At 42.0% G+C, this 15,627-nt stretch overlaps 1 protein-coding gene across 1 annotated transcript in view; it reads left to right on the top strand.

Moving 5' to 3' along the window:
* The window catches only part of UBL3 (ubiquitin like 3), a 226,792-nt gene that overhangs the window by 188,822 nt on the left and 22,343 nt on the right, over positions 1 to 15,627 (top strand). The window contains exon 3 of the mRNA XM_063951746.1: positions 10,297 to 10,383. Within this exon, the coding sequence (XP_063807816.1) occupies positions 10,297 to 10,383 (87 nt within the window). The remainder of the gene's footprint in view (positions 1 to 10,296; positions 10,384 to 15,627) is intronic.

Below are 15,627 nucleotides of genomic sequence, written 5' to 3'. Positions count from 1 at the left end.
TTCAATTAACAAAATGCAAAGTTATTGAACAGAAGAAAAATCTAAAGCAAATCAGATTTGGTGTGACCACCCTTTGCCTTCAAAATTGCATCAGGTCTCCTGGGTACACTTGCACACAGTTTTTGAAGGAACTCTGTAGGAAGGTTGTTCCAGACATCTTGCAGAACTAACCACAGATCATCTGTGGATGTAGGCTTGCTCAAATCCTTCTGTCTTTGTGTAATCCCAGACAGACTCAATGATGTTGGTCCAAATCATCACTTCCAGGACTCCTTGTTCTTCTCTACGTTGTTTCTTAATGACCTTGACTGTATATTTGGGGTGGTTGTCCTGCTACAGAAGGCATTTTAAGCCAGTTAGATGCCTCCCTGATGGCATTGCATGATGGATAAGTACAGGTACCTGCCTGTATTTCTTAGCGTTGAGAAAACCATTCTGAACAAATCCCCAACTCCATGACTCTTCAGTCCAGAGCACCTGCTGCCATTTTTCTGCACCCCAGTTCCTATGTTTTCCTGCAATTCTTCCATGAAGACCACTTCTGGCCAGACTTCGACGAACAGTTGATGGGTGTACCTGGACCCCGGAGGTTTCTGCCAATTCTGAGCTGATTGCACTCCTGGACATCTTCCATTTTCGAAGGGAAGTAAGCATGATTTGTATTTTATCTGAGTTTCCTTGGCCGACCACTGCATCTATGGTCCTCTGTGTTGCCCGTTTCTTTGTGCTTCAATGCTGAGAAATGCAGATAGGTACTTATCAATTGTGCAAAACCAACAGGGAGGTGTCTGATTAGCTCCAAATTTATTCTGCAGCAGGACAATGACCTCAAACATACAGACAATGGCCCTAATTCAGACCTGGTCACAAGCAGGCGTTTGTTGCACTGCTGCGACCAGGTAGTCGCCGCCTACAGGGGGAGGGGGTATTCACTGAGCAGGGGTGCGTATGCATGTGCAGAGAGCTGCACAAACAAAAGTTTGTGCAGTCACTGCACAACTCAGGACCTACTCAGCCGCTGCGACGATCCGGCCTGGAGCTGACGTCAGAAATCCTCCCTTAAAACGGCTGGACACGCCTGCGTTTCTTCGGACACTCCCTGGAAACGGTCAGTTGACACCCACAAACGGCCTCTTCCTGTCAATCTTCTTGCGATCGCTTTCTTCGTAAAATCCATCGCTGTCCGGCGATCGCCGACGCACCTGCGCATTGCGGTGCATGTGCAGGTCAGACCCGATCGCACCGCTGAAAAAAAAAGCTAGCGTGCGTTCGGGTCAGAATGACCCCCAATGTCATTAAGACAAGGAGAACAAGGAGAACTGGAAGTGATTATATGGCCCCCACAGAGCTCTGACCTCAACATCATCGAGTCTGTCTGCGATTACATGAACAGACAGAAGGATTTGAGCCTACATCCAGAGAAGTGGTTAGTTCTGCAAGATGTTTGGAACAACCTTCCTGAGAATTCCTTCAAAAACTGTGTGCAAACACCTCCTGTTTGCAGTAATAATTGTTAGGAGCCAACACATTTACAAAGATTTGTTTGTCACTTATTGCATAGTAGACTCCCTCATTGCTAATTCTTTCCATGACTGGGTCTTATCTGCCCACTGCGTTTTACCTCTGAGGTCCCTGGTGAAAAGTCATAACCATTACAGGGCACTATCTCTATATCACCAATAGCGGAGGATTAATATGAACTTGCAGCTGCACATTATTAGTGAAATGCTAGTATTTTCTCCTTTGTCTTGTGCTGTGTAGCAAAACACATTATAAGCAACTGTTAATGTGCTTCTGCAAAGCTTTAGGGAATTAAATGAGGGCATTTTGCCAAAATAAACCACAGCAAAATAATATTTAAAAAATAAATAATAGCATATGCACTTGACAGACTAAATTAAAATGGCAATCCCCAGAGTATGTTTAACCTTTTACTTTTACAGGTTTTTTACAGTGTAACCGTTGCCTAGACACAGTGCAGCCAGCTAGGCGCTACTGCTAGCACAGATGTACCTGGTACCTAAGTGATGAAACTAGATCCTACTGAAGGTTTCGGTATAATAGGTCTACAGTGAAAAGGTCGACCCCAAATTGTCGATGTGTAAAAGGTCGACACAAACAAAAGGTCGACATGGAAATGGACAGATTCAAAGATCGACACAAGTGTTTTCTGAGTGTCAATTTGTAGGTTTCAGCGCATGAAACTCCAATTAGTGTACCGCTTCGCTCGCAATGCTTCAGGCAAGATGCCTCACTCCGCTACCGTTGTGCTCGGCACTGGTAACCATTCCCAATTGTAGTTCACATGGATGATAAAGTATCAAAAAGTTTAAAAATTCCAAAAAACTCTTGACCATATCTTGTGTCGACCATTGTCATGTCAACCATTTGTAAATCACCTTTTTGACATTGTCGACCATATGGTGTCGTCCTATTGATTGTCACCCTATGGACTAGATACCCCTTAGTGAATTGGTAGAATGATTTCTCATGATTATTTATTTATTCCACATGTGCCTCACACAGTGGGGAGCGCCCATAGGCAATCTGTGCAAACATGAGGAGAACATAGAATTCCACACAGATAGCCCTGGTCAGCGTTGAATGGATGTCCCAAGCAGGGCTGCCACTAGAAATTGTGAGGACCGGGACTGACAAAATAGGCAGGGTCGTCCCCCCCCCCCTCACACACACACACACACACACACTTTACAAAAAATCCCAGAGGAGTTTGACTCGGACTGTTCCTGATTCTCTGCTTGGACAAAAGTCAGATCATTAACAGTTTGTTCGAAAATTGACTGGTTGTTGCGTTTAACCATCGTTTACTTAAAGTTGTCTTCTCCAGGATGATATTTTACGTTGTGCTCGTTCAGGGAGTCATAGCGTTTAGTGAGAAAGTTACACTCCACACAGAAATAAGTAGAATTTAATACAACATTGGGGTGCTCGGAATCCACATGGAAGGTAAATAGCTTTAAGTCTGGCATTTGAAATGAGCAATATTTACATTCGTAACCACCTTTTACAGTTTTATTTTGATTGGCAGCTGCTGTGTGTAAGATGGCCGCCATGCAGGAGGAGGCGGCGGCCACCGCTGAGGAGAGCTGAGCGCACGGCGAGATCAGATATCCATAATGAACCTAACTGGATAGGACTACGCTAGAAGCTCTGCATCAATTGCTCAAGGGACTGAAGATATAAAAGCCATTTTTGAACTACAAAGAGGACATTACTGACTGCTGATCGCTGCGCTGCCTTTTTTGTTTTTGCCTCATTTCATAAGGATTTTTTAGAACAATATGGCAAGGAAACGGAAAACAAAAACTCCTTGTATGGTGCTTGCAAGAGAGTCTGACCCTGATGCAGAATTGAACTCTGATGTTGAGGAAACCCCCCACTCTTAGCACCCGCAGAGAACTCCGCACCTGAGAGCCCATCAAGCGAAGATGGCAATGCACTAGAAAATAACGATTCAGACAATCAAAATAAAACTGTAGACGGTGGTTACAAATGTAAATATTGCTCATTTCAAACGCCAGACTTAAATCTGTTTACCTTCCATGTGGATTCCGAGCACCCCAATGTTGTATTAAATTCTTCTTATTTCTGTGTTGAGTGTAACTGAGCCAGTTTCGGGCCCCCTTCTCAGAGACGAGTCACAAACACACTTACCTTTCCAAATCCGTCCTGAGAGTTCTCTCTGATCTCTCTCTCACTCTGTCTGCTCCTGGCCTCCTGTCCCTAGCTCTTCGCGGCTCCTCTTCACTGACGCGGAGTGATGTCATGACGTCACGCCGCGCCTCATCCGGATCAAAAAAACTTTATTAAACAGCAAGCTGCTGCTTGCTGTTTAATAAAGGGCAGGCGGCAGCGGGTGGGCGGCGGAGGGGAGCAGCCCGTGATCAAGCGATGATAGCATCAGCAGAAGGGGAGCAGCGGTGGCCACAGACAGTCTCAATGGCCGCGGGCGCCGGGATATGAGGGCTGTTAACTGGTAGCAGCCACGGTCAGTCTCACTGGCAGCGGCCGCCGTCAGGAATAGCCACGGTTGGCTGTTTGAGCAGTCCGGGTCCTCCACTCTGTCAGAGTGGCCGGGCCACTGTACACAGGGTACCCCCTTGATGGCGGCCCTGGTCCCAAGCAATATGAGGTAGCAATACTAACCACTTTGCTGCCCTTTGAGCTATAATATTGACTCAGCCCACAAAGTGTCCCTAGCAGTGTGTCCGTGACGGGTACACTTAATATAATTTACAAGAATGTTCCGTCAGTAAGGGGTGAATCCAATTCCCACAGGTGTGAGTAAGTGCAGCTTTATGCCACATCTAGAGAACCCCCAGATTCACAGATTAAAGGTCTGCATTAAAAAAATCCACAATTCTTGGCCGAGATAGGGCAGTGAGTGGGGTGATTTACTGTGCCTTTGCTGGCCATGGCAGCTCGTCTCCTCACACACCCTCGTACACACGGGGGCAAGTTAATTGTATTGACCCTTAAGAGTGTTATCTGCAACATTGATCACTTTGTTAATATCCATGGATATTACTTCACAGTTGTCTAGCTAGCATGCTGTGTCCTTCCTTCTAAGTAGATGCCCAGACCTACTGTTAAGCAGAATATTATGCGCCTTCTTTAGCTGTACATTTTTATGCGAACATGTGTTTGGTGACATAGCATGTATAGTAGGAGGGCAGAGCCAGCATTACCCAACAGAATGACGCATACATGTATAGGCTTGTGTATTGTGTTCTAGTGCAGTAATTATTCCAATCATCCCAGTGGGTGTTTGCTAAATAGATTTCATTTCTTGCTCTGTTTTCACCCAAACAGCGATGATTGAGATTGCAGGTAAATATAATGAGATTTTCTCATTCACAATACTTTCCTTTTTAAAGGAGAACAGCATCAAAATATTATACTGTTGTGTAAAATGACATTTGATTCAATATTCCATTTATTTCATTGGGAAACCTTGATTATATGTATTGTAGTTCTGGAGCGGTTTATGTAGAGATGTTTGTGGGGGGTTCTTGTTTTCAATTTAAAATGCCCATTTAGCGACGAGCCACTGGATTTGGTTCCTGGTGTCTATGGGGAAGGAGTTACAGCGTACATGTCTAATGGGTCTTATCTTGAAGCTGCTATCGCAGGCTCTGTCTTCCTATGGTTTGTCATAATATTTTTTCTGTATAGTAGGTGATAGCTCTTTTTTTAATTATTATTATTATTATTATTATTATTATTTATCCTTTATTTATATGGCGCCACAAGGGTTCCGCAGCGCCCAGTTACAGAGTACATATGCACATAATCAAAACAGGAAAACAGTAACTTACAGTTGAAGACAATATAGGACAGGGTAACTAAGCATAACGGTATCCGTTCAGATGGTCGACAATGTTAAGGTCAACACTCATTAGGTCAACCACTAGTGGTTGACATGGACAAATGGTCGACACATGAAAAGGTCGACATGGCTTTTTTTTTAATAAAAAAAAAGAAGATTTTTAACACTTTCATAATTTACCATCCACGTGGACTATGATTGGGAACGGTAACCTGTGCCAAGCACAACGGTAGCGGAGCGAGGCACCTTGCCCGCAGCTCGCTCGCCATGCAAGGGGATGCGGTACACTAATTGGGGTTCCTGGTCATGTTACGGAAAAAATGACACCAAAAACAGTCCAAAAATCCATATCAACCTTTTCACGTGTCAACCATTTGTCCATGTTGAACATGTCAATGTAGACCAATAGTGGTCGACCTAATGACTGTCAACCTTAACATTGTCGACCATTCATACCGGAACCAAGCATAACTACATCAGCAGATGACACTGAGATAAGTATCAAGGTGGCAGAAAACTGCAGGATTTGGACAGTTGAGGATTATTAAAGTAAGAAAAGGATAAACACATGAGGGAAGAGGGCCCTGCTTGTGAGATCTTACATTCTAAAGGGAAGGGGCAGACAGACAGGGGTGACACAGATGGGGTAGACCGAGCGTGGGACAGAGGGTTAGGATGAGATTTGGCTGGGTTTGGTAAAGAAGTGGGTCTTAAAAGCCCGTTTGAAGTTCTGTAGAGAAGTGGAGAGTCTCAGGGGGAGAGGTAGAGAATTCCAGATTAAGGGAGCAGCACGTGAAAAATCTTGGTGATAGGAGTGGGAGGAAGTAATCAGAAGTCAGGAGAGTCTGTGTGCATTAGCAGAGCGCAGAGGACGGGTTGGAGAGTAAAGGGAGATAAGGTCAGAGATGTAGATGGGAGAGAAGTGGGTGAGGGCTTTGTAAGTGAGTGTGAGAAGTTTGAATTGGATTCTGACAGGGAAAGGAAGCTTGTAGGAGAGGGGAGGTGGACGTAGTGCGTTTGGTGAGGAAGATGAGCCGGGCTGCAACATTGAGGATAGATTGAAAAGGTGAGATGTAATTGTCAGGTAGGCCAGTTAGGAGGAGATTACAGTAATCCAGTCTGGAAATGATCAGTGAGTGATCAGTCAGTGAATGGTCTTGGTGGCATCCTGGGTGAGAAAGGGTCTGATCCTGGAAATATTTTTGAGATGAATATGACAGGTTTGTGAGAGGTGCTGAATGTGTGGTTTGAAGGAGAGGGAGGAGTCAAGGATTACTGCAAAACAGTGTACTTGGGGGCTAAAAGAGATAGTCATGCCATCAATGGATAATGAGATTGTGGGAGGTGAGGTTGTGCGGGAGGGTGGGAAGATGTTCAGCTCAGTCTTGGACATGTTGAGTTTAAGAAAGCGCTGGGACATCCAGGAAGAGATAGCAGAGAGACAGTTGGAGGTACGAGTGAGGAGAGTCAGGGAGAGATTAGGGGATGAAAGGTAGATTGGAGTGTCATCAGCAAAGAGGTGATATTGGAAGTTAAAAGAACTAATGATTTTACCGAAAGATGACGTATAGAGAGAAGAGGGGAGGACCAAGAACAGAACCTTGGGGAACACCAACAGTTAGTGGAAGATGAGAGGAGACAGAGAAGGAACAATCAGAGAGGTAGGAGGACAGCCAGGAGAGGGCAGTATCACGCAGACCAAGAGAGTGAAGGATTTGCAGAAGGAGAGGGTGGTCCACAGTGCCAAAAGCATTAGAAAGGTCAAGAAGAATAAGCAGAGAATAGTGGCCCTTAGATTTGGCTCTGATACTACTCTCTACATTCTGCCTTCTCCCTTCAGAATGTAATAGCTCTCATTCACATCTGCACTTACACCGTAAACTTAAAATGTCCTTGTTCTGTTTAAATGTATGACTTATTTTTTATTCAATTTATTATATTGATGGTCGGGCACTATGGAGTTTTTTGGTGACTTTTGAATAATTAAAGATGATGATACCATCCCTTGTAAACAATGCACATTGTACTTTGCAGTAAGAGAAACATTACACAGAGAAGATCATCCAAGTTCAGGATTATCTTCACAATTTCTTATCCCAGTAGGAACATCTGCACTGCAAACCAGGTATCTGCTGTAGTGTTGGCACATTTCATGTGTTAGCAAGATTGAATATGTCTGATGGTGCAGGGTCACTCACACGACCTTGACGCAGTCCTCTCATACAAGAGAACCCTATGCAGAAGGTGCCTGGGACTGTGGGCTTGATAGCTATCTACAGTACACTGTAGTCTGCAGCAGCTTAGCCAATCTAACACATTGATCATATCTTTAAGTGTTTTCTCCTCTTCAATCTAACAATCCCATACTACACATTAATCATTTTCTGTCACAGAAAGCGGCAAGTCTTTTATTAGGAGAAATCTGTTATTATTTTTTCGTGATTGTCTTTTGCTTCATTTAATATGCATTGTTTTGTAATGGAGCATATTTTTGCTTATGAATGTGAAAAATGATTGTTTTGTTTTGCTTGTTCATGCTGGGATGAGAGCTACCATGCTGTAAGCAGCTGCTGCTGAGCCCTACGCTTATTTCTTGGTCTAATATCATGCTTATGACCTGTGTCTGCTTGCCGTACGTTTATCAATTCATTTCTTACGTAGCCGCAACTTTCCTTCCTTCATTTCACCTTGAGAATTTTGTATGGCTCAGACAGAGAGATTCAGCCCACCTTGGATTTTTATTGGATGACTGATGTCAGTGACGAGGCCATGTGCAAAATAGGAAACGTCTAGTACCCAAGCAGCATCCATAATTGTGCCATGTTCTGCAATATTTATTCCTGAAGTGTTACGTAGGGTCAGTCGCGTATTCCATGGGCTGCATGACATTGATTCTGTAGAAAGTGGCTAATAAATCAGCATCTGATCCGTGAGATCATTGATTTGCTCTAAGCATACATTTTCCTTCCCATCCTTGCTGTAGTCAGATACATTTATGAAACAGCTTTTGTTCTAGGCATCAATATGTTTGTAATTAAGCAATCATTTAAAACACCTGCAACTGGTAATCGGTTATGAGGGGGTTGCTAAAGGTTTTTGTAGAGGTCTGGTATAGGACTGCGGGGATGAGGATTCGGAGTGAAGGATTCGCAAATTTTCCTTCCCACGAAGTCTACAGCAAGTGGGAATCTGATGCAGGACATTTTAGAACATACTTCAACAAACTATGGTAAACAGCCTAGTTGCCTTGTTTGTAGTTAGGTGTGTGTTAGTGCTCTGTGTTACATTATGTGTAATAAACAGGTCTGGATCCACTTCTGCCCACAAGTCACCTTTTACCCTGCATGACTGTGATCCCAAGCTCCAGCCAAACGGCATGTTTCACTGCATCTCTAAATGATAAGAAGCTAATATAACAGTAATACATACAAACCAACCGTCCTGATTTAGGCGAGGCAGCCCAGGTTTGAGTGCTCTTTCCCAAATGACTAGGCGGGACAGATTTTTCCTGATCAGCTGGGTAGTTGGTGACGTAAGAACCATTGTATGCAGGGAAGCGGTGAGCGGGTGCTGTGCATGGCATTGATTGCAGTCAGTGAAACGTTGCCAGTGATTGTGCACGATTGCCTGGGAAGGGATGCTTGCATTTGACAAAGTGTCTGACAGCAGTTTTGTCTGTTGTCCATTTTTCATAAAATGGTGGTATTTTGGCTCTGAGTGTGCTCCCTAAAGTGGATGTTTCACCAGCATAGTAGAGCCCACGTGAGCAGTAAAGTAAAAATAGAGTGGAAATAATTAAGCTCTGGCTATCTTGAAAGTATCCTCTTGCCATGTATTACAGTGGAAATAGGTTGTGCAGCTGAGGCAGTGGAGACAGCCAAGAATTTTATCATTCCACTCTTAACAGTTGAAAATCTGTTTATTATGGGTCATTGTATTCCAAACATTTGGTGCCTAACCACGACTCGTAAATGTACATCTAGCATTTTGGGCTGGTTAGGAAGCTACATATCATCCTCATAGTCTTTTATAGCTAGAGTTGGCTAAAGAGAGGCCTACTGTAGAACCCATGGCAGAGCTACTTGTTTGAAAAACAAAAAGTGCTTTTAAAGATAATATAGTTTAGGGTTAGGGTAACCTACATAATGCCACAAGAGACTCGACTGGGGCCATGGTTAAATGTTTTGCTACAAATGTGTCTATCTGGGCGTGGGCCAAGATCAGGAAGGGGGGGTGTTCACTGTTGTGCAGTCTTTCAGGAAAGATGGCATACTGTATACTGAACAGAAGGTTGGAGATAGGAGTCAGTATAGATGGGTAAGAGTTTCAGATGTGTTTCAGTAATTTTCCTGTACTTTAGCTGAATTACTCAGGAGCTTGGTTTAACTCTCATTAGACAACTGATAAAGTAGTTCCCCCATTAGAATCTGTGTGCAGCAAGAGTTGTGAGTGAGCCATTATTAGCTGGTGAGTTAGCTGAATGCCACTCAATACTTTGTGTGTGTGTATATAGATGTATAATATACAATGTACAGTATGTGTATGTATTTATTTATTTATTTATTATAGATATTGCAATCAATGGTATGGGATCTCATCTGTAAACCCATTATCCCAAAAATTGTAGGAAATTGGAGCGGAAAACAAAAAACAATGTGCTTTGCGTGTATTGTATGTATTAGACAGGCATTCTATTTCATGTCGCACTGTAGGGCTGGTGTCAATTATTTCTCAAAACAAATCAGAAGCCCTGCATTTGTTATGTATTATGTGGAAACTGCACTATGCTGTGGATGGAAATACAGTGTTACACTTTGGATTTAATATTATTTAAATGTTGTTCATTAATTAGCAAGCTGAAGTATTGCCGGTTTTACTTGCTATAACCTGCACACAATGTAACAAGGCTGAATCCGGTGTTGATGATGCTGTTTTGTATCTTTCAGACTGGGAAGAGGAACAGGTCAGCAGCCCGTGTATCCTCCGACTCATTTATCAAGGACGGTTTCTCCACGGCAATGTGACTTTAGGAGGTATGTGAACACATTTTTCATTGAAACTTCATTATTATTATGTTGCAGAGTCTTAAAAGCCGTAAAATAATCCGTCTGCACATTGAGCATTTATTCTGATAGATGTCTTACTGCCACAGAAACACCTTGACCGCATTCCAGCTGTTTGTGTTTTCATACCCTCTGTATTTGTCCTCTTCGTGTCCAATGTAATTCTATTTTCTTGTAAGAATTTTGTTGACTTAGAACCACAAACGCGTCACATGGGACAGCATCATCCACACCGCAGACACCCGGTTCCTAATTAATGTTGAACAGCTTTATGATGTATATATTAATCAGATAATGTGTATTATTCCACCTCTGCATAGTTTACCTTTTTGCTGTGAGGTATATAGTTATATTGGCCAATAGGTCTTCACTTAGGAAACATTTGTGCCATTTCAACTACTGACCTAACTGCATCATTTGTCCTTTCGCCATAACTCATGATTGGTAACGTCTTCTTACTCCCTTGTGGGGAAGGTCCATGTGCCAATTACAGGTAACTTTATGGTGCAATACGCATTGTCACATAAGATTGATAGGATAGGAAGTGGATAGGATCCAGAAGGTTAGTCTACTCTGAAGATTTGGGAGTCTCCTGTGCTTTCAGGGAGTGTAAGCAGGTATGATGCAACTGTTGTCTGGCGCTGCTAATGTTTCACTGGTTACCATGGAAGAGGCAGCCAGAGTTTAATCAAGTTGACAGTCCTAGTGCTATTGCTGTCATGCTAGTACTACCACCACCTCTTCTTCTTTTCCTGATAGTGTTAAGTATTCCAAGGAGAGAGTCAAACTTTTAAAACTAACTTGACAAACAGACCAAAAAATAGAGCATACCCTTTAATAATATAAATAAGGAATTAGGGAAAAGTAAAAACACTGTAGCTTGGAAATAATTTAAATAATTCCGTATGTCTTGTACACACTTAGGGGCAGATGTATTAAACCCTGGAGAGAGAGAGAGAGATGGAGGAACAGTTGCCAAAAAGCAAACCAATCACCTTCTGTCATTTATCTAGGCCTGATTCAGAGATGTACACATATCCAATTTTTAAGCAGTTAAGCGATTATCGGGCAACCGTGCATGTTCCGCGATGGTGGCCACAAAGAGGATTTATTTGCAGAGTCCTTGACCGTTGGGGGCTGTTTGGGGCTTCATGTTTTCGGGGCGTGTCTCAGCCTGCGTCTGCGATCCCGTATGCAGTAACAGTGGCTCCGGGGTCTCACTTCTTGTGTCCATGCTGTGTGACCATAATCAATGAGCTACAATCGACCCTCGTCTTTGTACGCTGTGGCTGGAACTTGCACAGCCGCTGGTGGACGTCTGCTGTATAAATCCCGGTGACTGTGGCATTTGCATATTTTGACACAGGTAGCTGCTGCATTAGCGTACAACTCTGAATCAGGCCCCTTGCACAGTCCAAACGTTGATTGGTTGCTTGAAGCAACTTCTGCGCTCTATCTCTCTCCAAGGCTTGCTACATCTCCCCTTTAATATCTCTATCTATGGGGGTTGATCCATGCTTGCACATCTCTTCCCAACTTAGATTTATTTTAAAGTGAACCTGTCAACATGTAGGGAGGGGGGCTTCTAAGCTAGGAAGAGGCAGACCCCAAACACAGCATTGCACAGTATGCAAACCAATTTGGAATCTATGTATAGCTATCATTATGCTAAACATTCAGTTGTATGGGTCTCTCCCAGGTGGCAGGGAAAACAAGGGTCTTGAGCACTTCATATTTAAATGGAAAAGCTAGTCCTATGTGCTAACACACAGGTTCTCATTTACTCCGGATTTATATTTGTAATCAACAAAAGTGTTTTATGACAGAAGGCAATATATCACATGTATACATTTATTCTTCATTGTCCCAGATGGTCACTGCAGCGGATTACATGTTGTTTGCTGACGTCTTTTCACGTATCTAACCATTTAAAAATGTAATCCATTTTCTTTGTCATTGTTGGAAATATACGTTCATATTCTATGTCAATAGTGCTGCTAAAACAAATCATTGTAATTTTATTAAAGAAATAGGCTTTTCTTATCAGTAGCACTATCAGTAGGGCTCTGTGCCTGTTACACATTTGCAATGCAACAGCGCCATCTTGTGGCTTTACGGCTAATAACAGGTTATGTGTGAAATGTGCCTAATGCTGCCTGAATGACAAAACTGTTTCACCATACTTAAAATTTAAAGTAACAATATAAATGTAAATGGGAAGAACTTATCCTGCCGTCACGCTAGCATGCATATAAGTAAACATATATAATACACAAGGTATGCATTGTGTGATGTAAAAATTACTCATCCAATAACTTGACTGTTATGAATTGTTTCTCCTCCATGCAGATGGTTCATCCAGAATGTTATATGTAAGAGAAACAACATAACGAGCATTACAGTGTACTTTTATCAAATTGAATAATATATAACTCCCAGTGTTCATCCTGGAACAATCAATCCCAAAGTGAAAGGAGGAAGCACCAGTCACTGTGTCAGCTTCCCTTGGTTTTACACTTACAAGAAGTGTTCTGGTTATAGCATTTCCCAAATAGTAATCCTCTTTCCTTTCTAACATCCAGGTCACAGTAGTTCTCCCATATTCACATGGAAGTAGTGATAAACCACAAAGGAAATACATTTCTCAAAATGAAATTATTTCATTATTAAAACATCTATTACAAACACTGGTACTTACATATACATAAATAACCCCGCAATAGCCAGATTTGCCTCTTACCAGGCATCATAGTGAATCAAGCCTCACCAAGTCTGGTGTAGAAGACGGTATTTCCGGGCACATTTATCATCAGACTGAGCTTGCCTCACAGGATCCCAAGTATTCGTTATCTTTGTTCAGCTACAGTGATAGCTCCCTCTGTGCAGTTGTTTCTGGATGAACCATCTGCGTGGAAGTAGAAATAAGTGACTGAAAAATTACCACCATCCAATTATGTGATGAGAATATTCAATAGAGATCTTGTGTATTATATATGCATATTTATATGTAAGATAGTGTGGCGCCAGGATATGTCCTTTGCTTTCACCTATGTGTTAATACCATAGTGGCAAACAAACACAATGGCTAAAATCTAGGGGTTTATTCTGAGTTTGGGCGTACACCTGTTTGCTTGGAGTAAAATCTGCATATTTGTGTACTGAGCATGCCCACATACCACACAAGGCAAATTTAGTATTTGCGTCTACTAACTGTATGCTCGGAAAGGCACCATGGGGTATGGAAGGGGCACGCAGACACAGACTGGCTACACAGACTGGAATAATTGCATACCATAATGAGATTTCATGGTGATGGGACCTAAGTCTAAGCACAGAATGCATTTATGTTTCATATATACCTTATACACACAGCCTGAAGGTCATTTTAGCCAATATTTTTAATAACTTTCTGCATTAAACAAAGTGTGTGTACATTCACACAATTCATTTATGTTTCATATATACCTTATACACACAGCCTGAAGGTCATTTTAGCCAATATTTTTAATAACTTTCTGCATTAAACAAAGTGTGTATACATTCACACAATTCATTTATGTTTCATATACACCTTATACACACAGCCTGAAGGTCATTTAATACAATATTTTTAATAACTTTGTGTATTAAACAAAGTTTGTGTACATTGAGCCATCAGAAAACAAAGGTTTCACTATCTCACTCTCACTCAGAAAATTCCGTATTTCGGAATATTTGGATATGGGATACTCAATCTGTATGTATGTATGTATGTGTGTATATATATATATATATATATAGATAGATAGATATTGATATATATATAGATATATGTATAGGTATATAGATAGATAGATAGATAGATAGATAGATAGATAGATATAGATATATATTGTAACACTGTAGGGAAACCGGACCCCGTTTCTTGGGGTAGGTGGCAGCCGGCAGCAGCTGAGAAGTCATACAAGTCCAGTTTTTATGGTGCAACTGGCCACAACCAGTTTTATTAAACAGAAAACAAAACAAACATCCAAAGAAAATACCTTGCCTGTCCGGCACTAACTAAACACAAGACGTTCCTAACTGTCTCTAAACAAAAAACGCAGAGTTTTCCAGTCAAGACTGTTTGGCTCACTTGTATAAGGAAGCGTGTTTCTCTCACAGAGATCCTGCAGTCTTCCCAGGCAGTCTGCACACACTAATCAGGCTAGCAGCCCTATAACCCACTTACACAGCTGAAACCCTGATTAGCCCTTTGTGAGGACAAAGACCCAAACTGGGCCCAATGTCTGGAACTTGCCCTATTTCTCTTTCAGGGCCCTTATCCAGCTTTTCCAATAAACTGACAAGGTTCTGACAAAACAAAACATTTTCCTAATACATGTAAGACAAGAACCTGGGACAAACATACCTGCCCTCAAACACTATTCCAGTGTTCTTGTCACAATATATATATAAACTTTATAGTGTTTTGGACTAACTCCAACTAAACCGAAGCATACCCTGCTACACTCACACTTGGAAACAGCGCCATTTCAAATTGCTTTTTTTTCCCCTTTATTATTTTTGTCTCTAGTTTTTTTTTTAAATGCAGAAAAGCCTACAGTACAGAATTGCTTAAATTTTCTTTGCATTCCTAGAGCTGTCTGCACAGTGCTCGTTCTCTGCCCTCAGCTCTCAGGCCATATGTACAAGGGTTGCTTCTTGCCTCCACCACAGTCTCCAGTATACACTGTATACTCGCAGCAACTAATTGAAATGTTTCTGCTAGCAGACATGCCTGCTTCATGTTTGCCAATATAAATCTATATACAGATTAATATCCCTTGTAACCATTTGTTAGACTGCTAACCCCAACAGTCTGATACACTAGGTCAGTGGTTCTCAAACTGTGTGCCGTGGCTCCCTGGGGTGCCTCAGGACACTTGCAGGGGTGCCTGTTTTGGTGGTCCAGGGCCAATTAAAAAAAATGATGGTCAATGTAATAGGAAAAATCAATGCTGATGGCTGTCAATTATAAAATATCTAGACAAACAGAAGCGAATCTTGTCCCTCACCACACAACTGAACCTAAGGATGACATATAAACACCATTTACTTAATGTAATATATCTATCAAAATTTCTCAATAAGAAATTTTTGGCCTAGGGGTGCCGTGAAAACAATTCTGATATTCTAGGGCGCCGTGATTCATAAAAGTTTGGGAACCATTGCTCTAGATCCTTATGGATTTAT

Source organism: Pseudophryne corroboree, chromosome 2, assembly GCF_028390025.1.
Source record: "Pseudophryne corroboree isolate aPseCor3 chromosome 2, aPseCor3.hap2, whole genome shotgun sequence".
Lineage (NCBI taxonomy): Eukaryota > Metazoa > Chordata > Amphibia > Anura > Myobatrachidae > Pseudophryne > Pseudophryne corroboree.
This window is presented reverse-complemented; position numbering and strand designations above follow the sequence as displayed.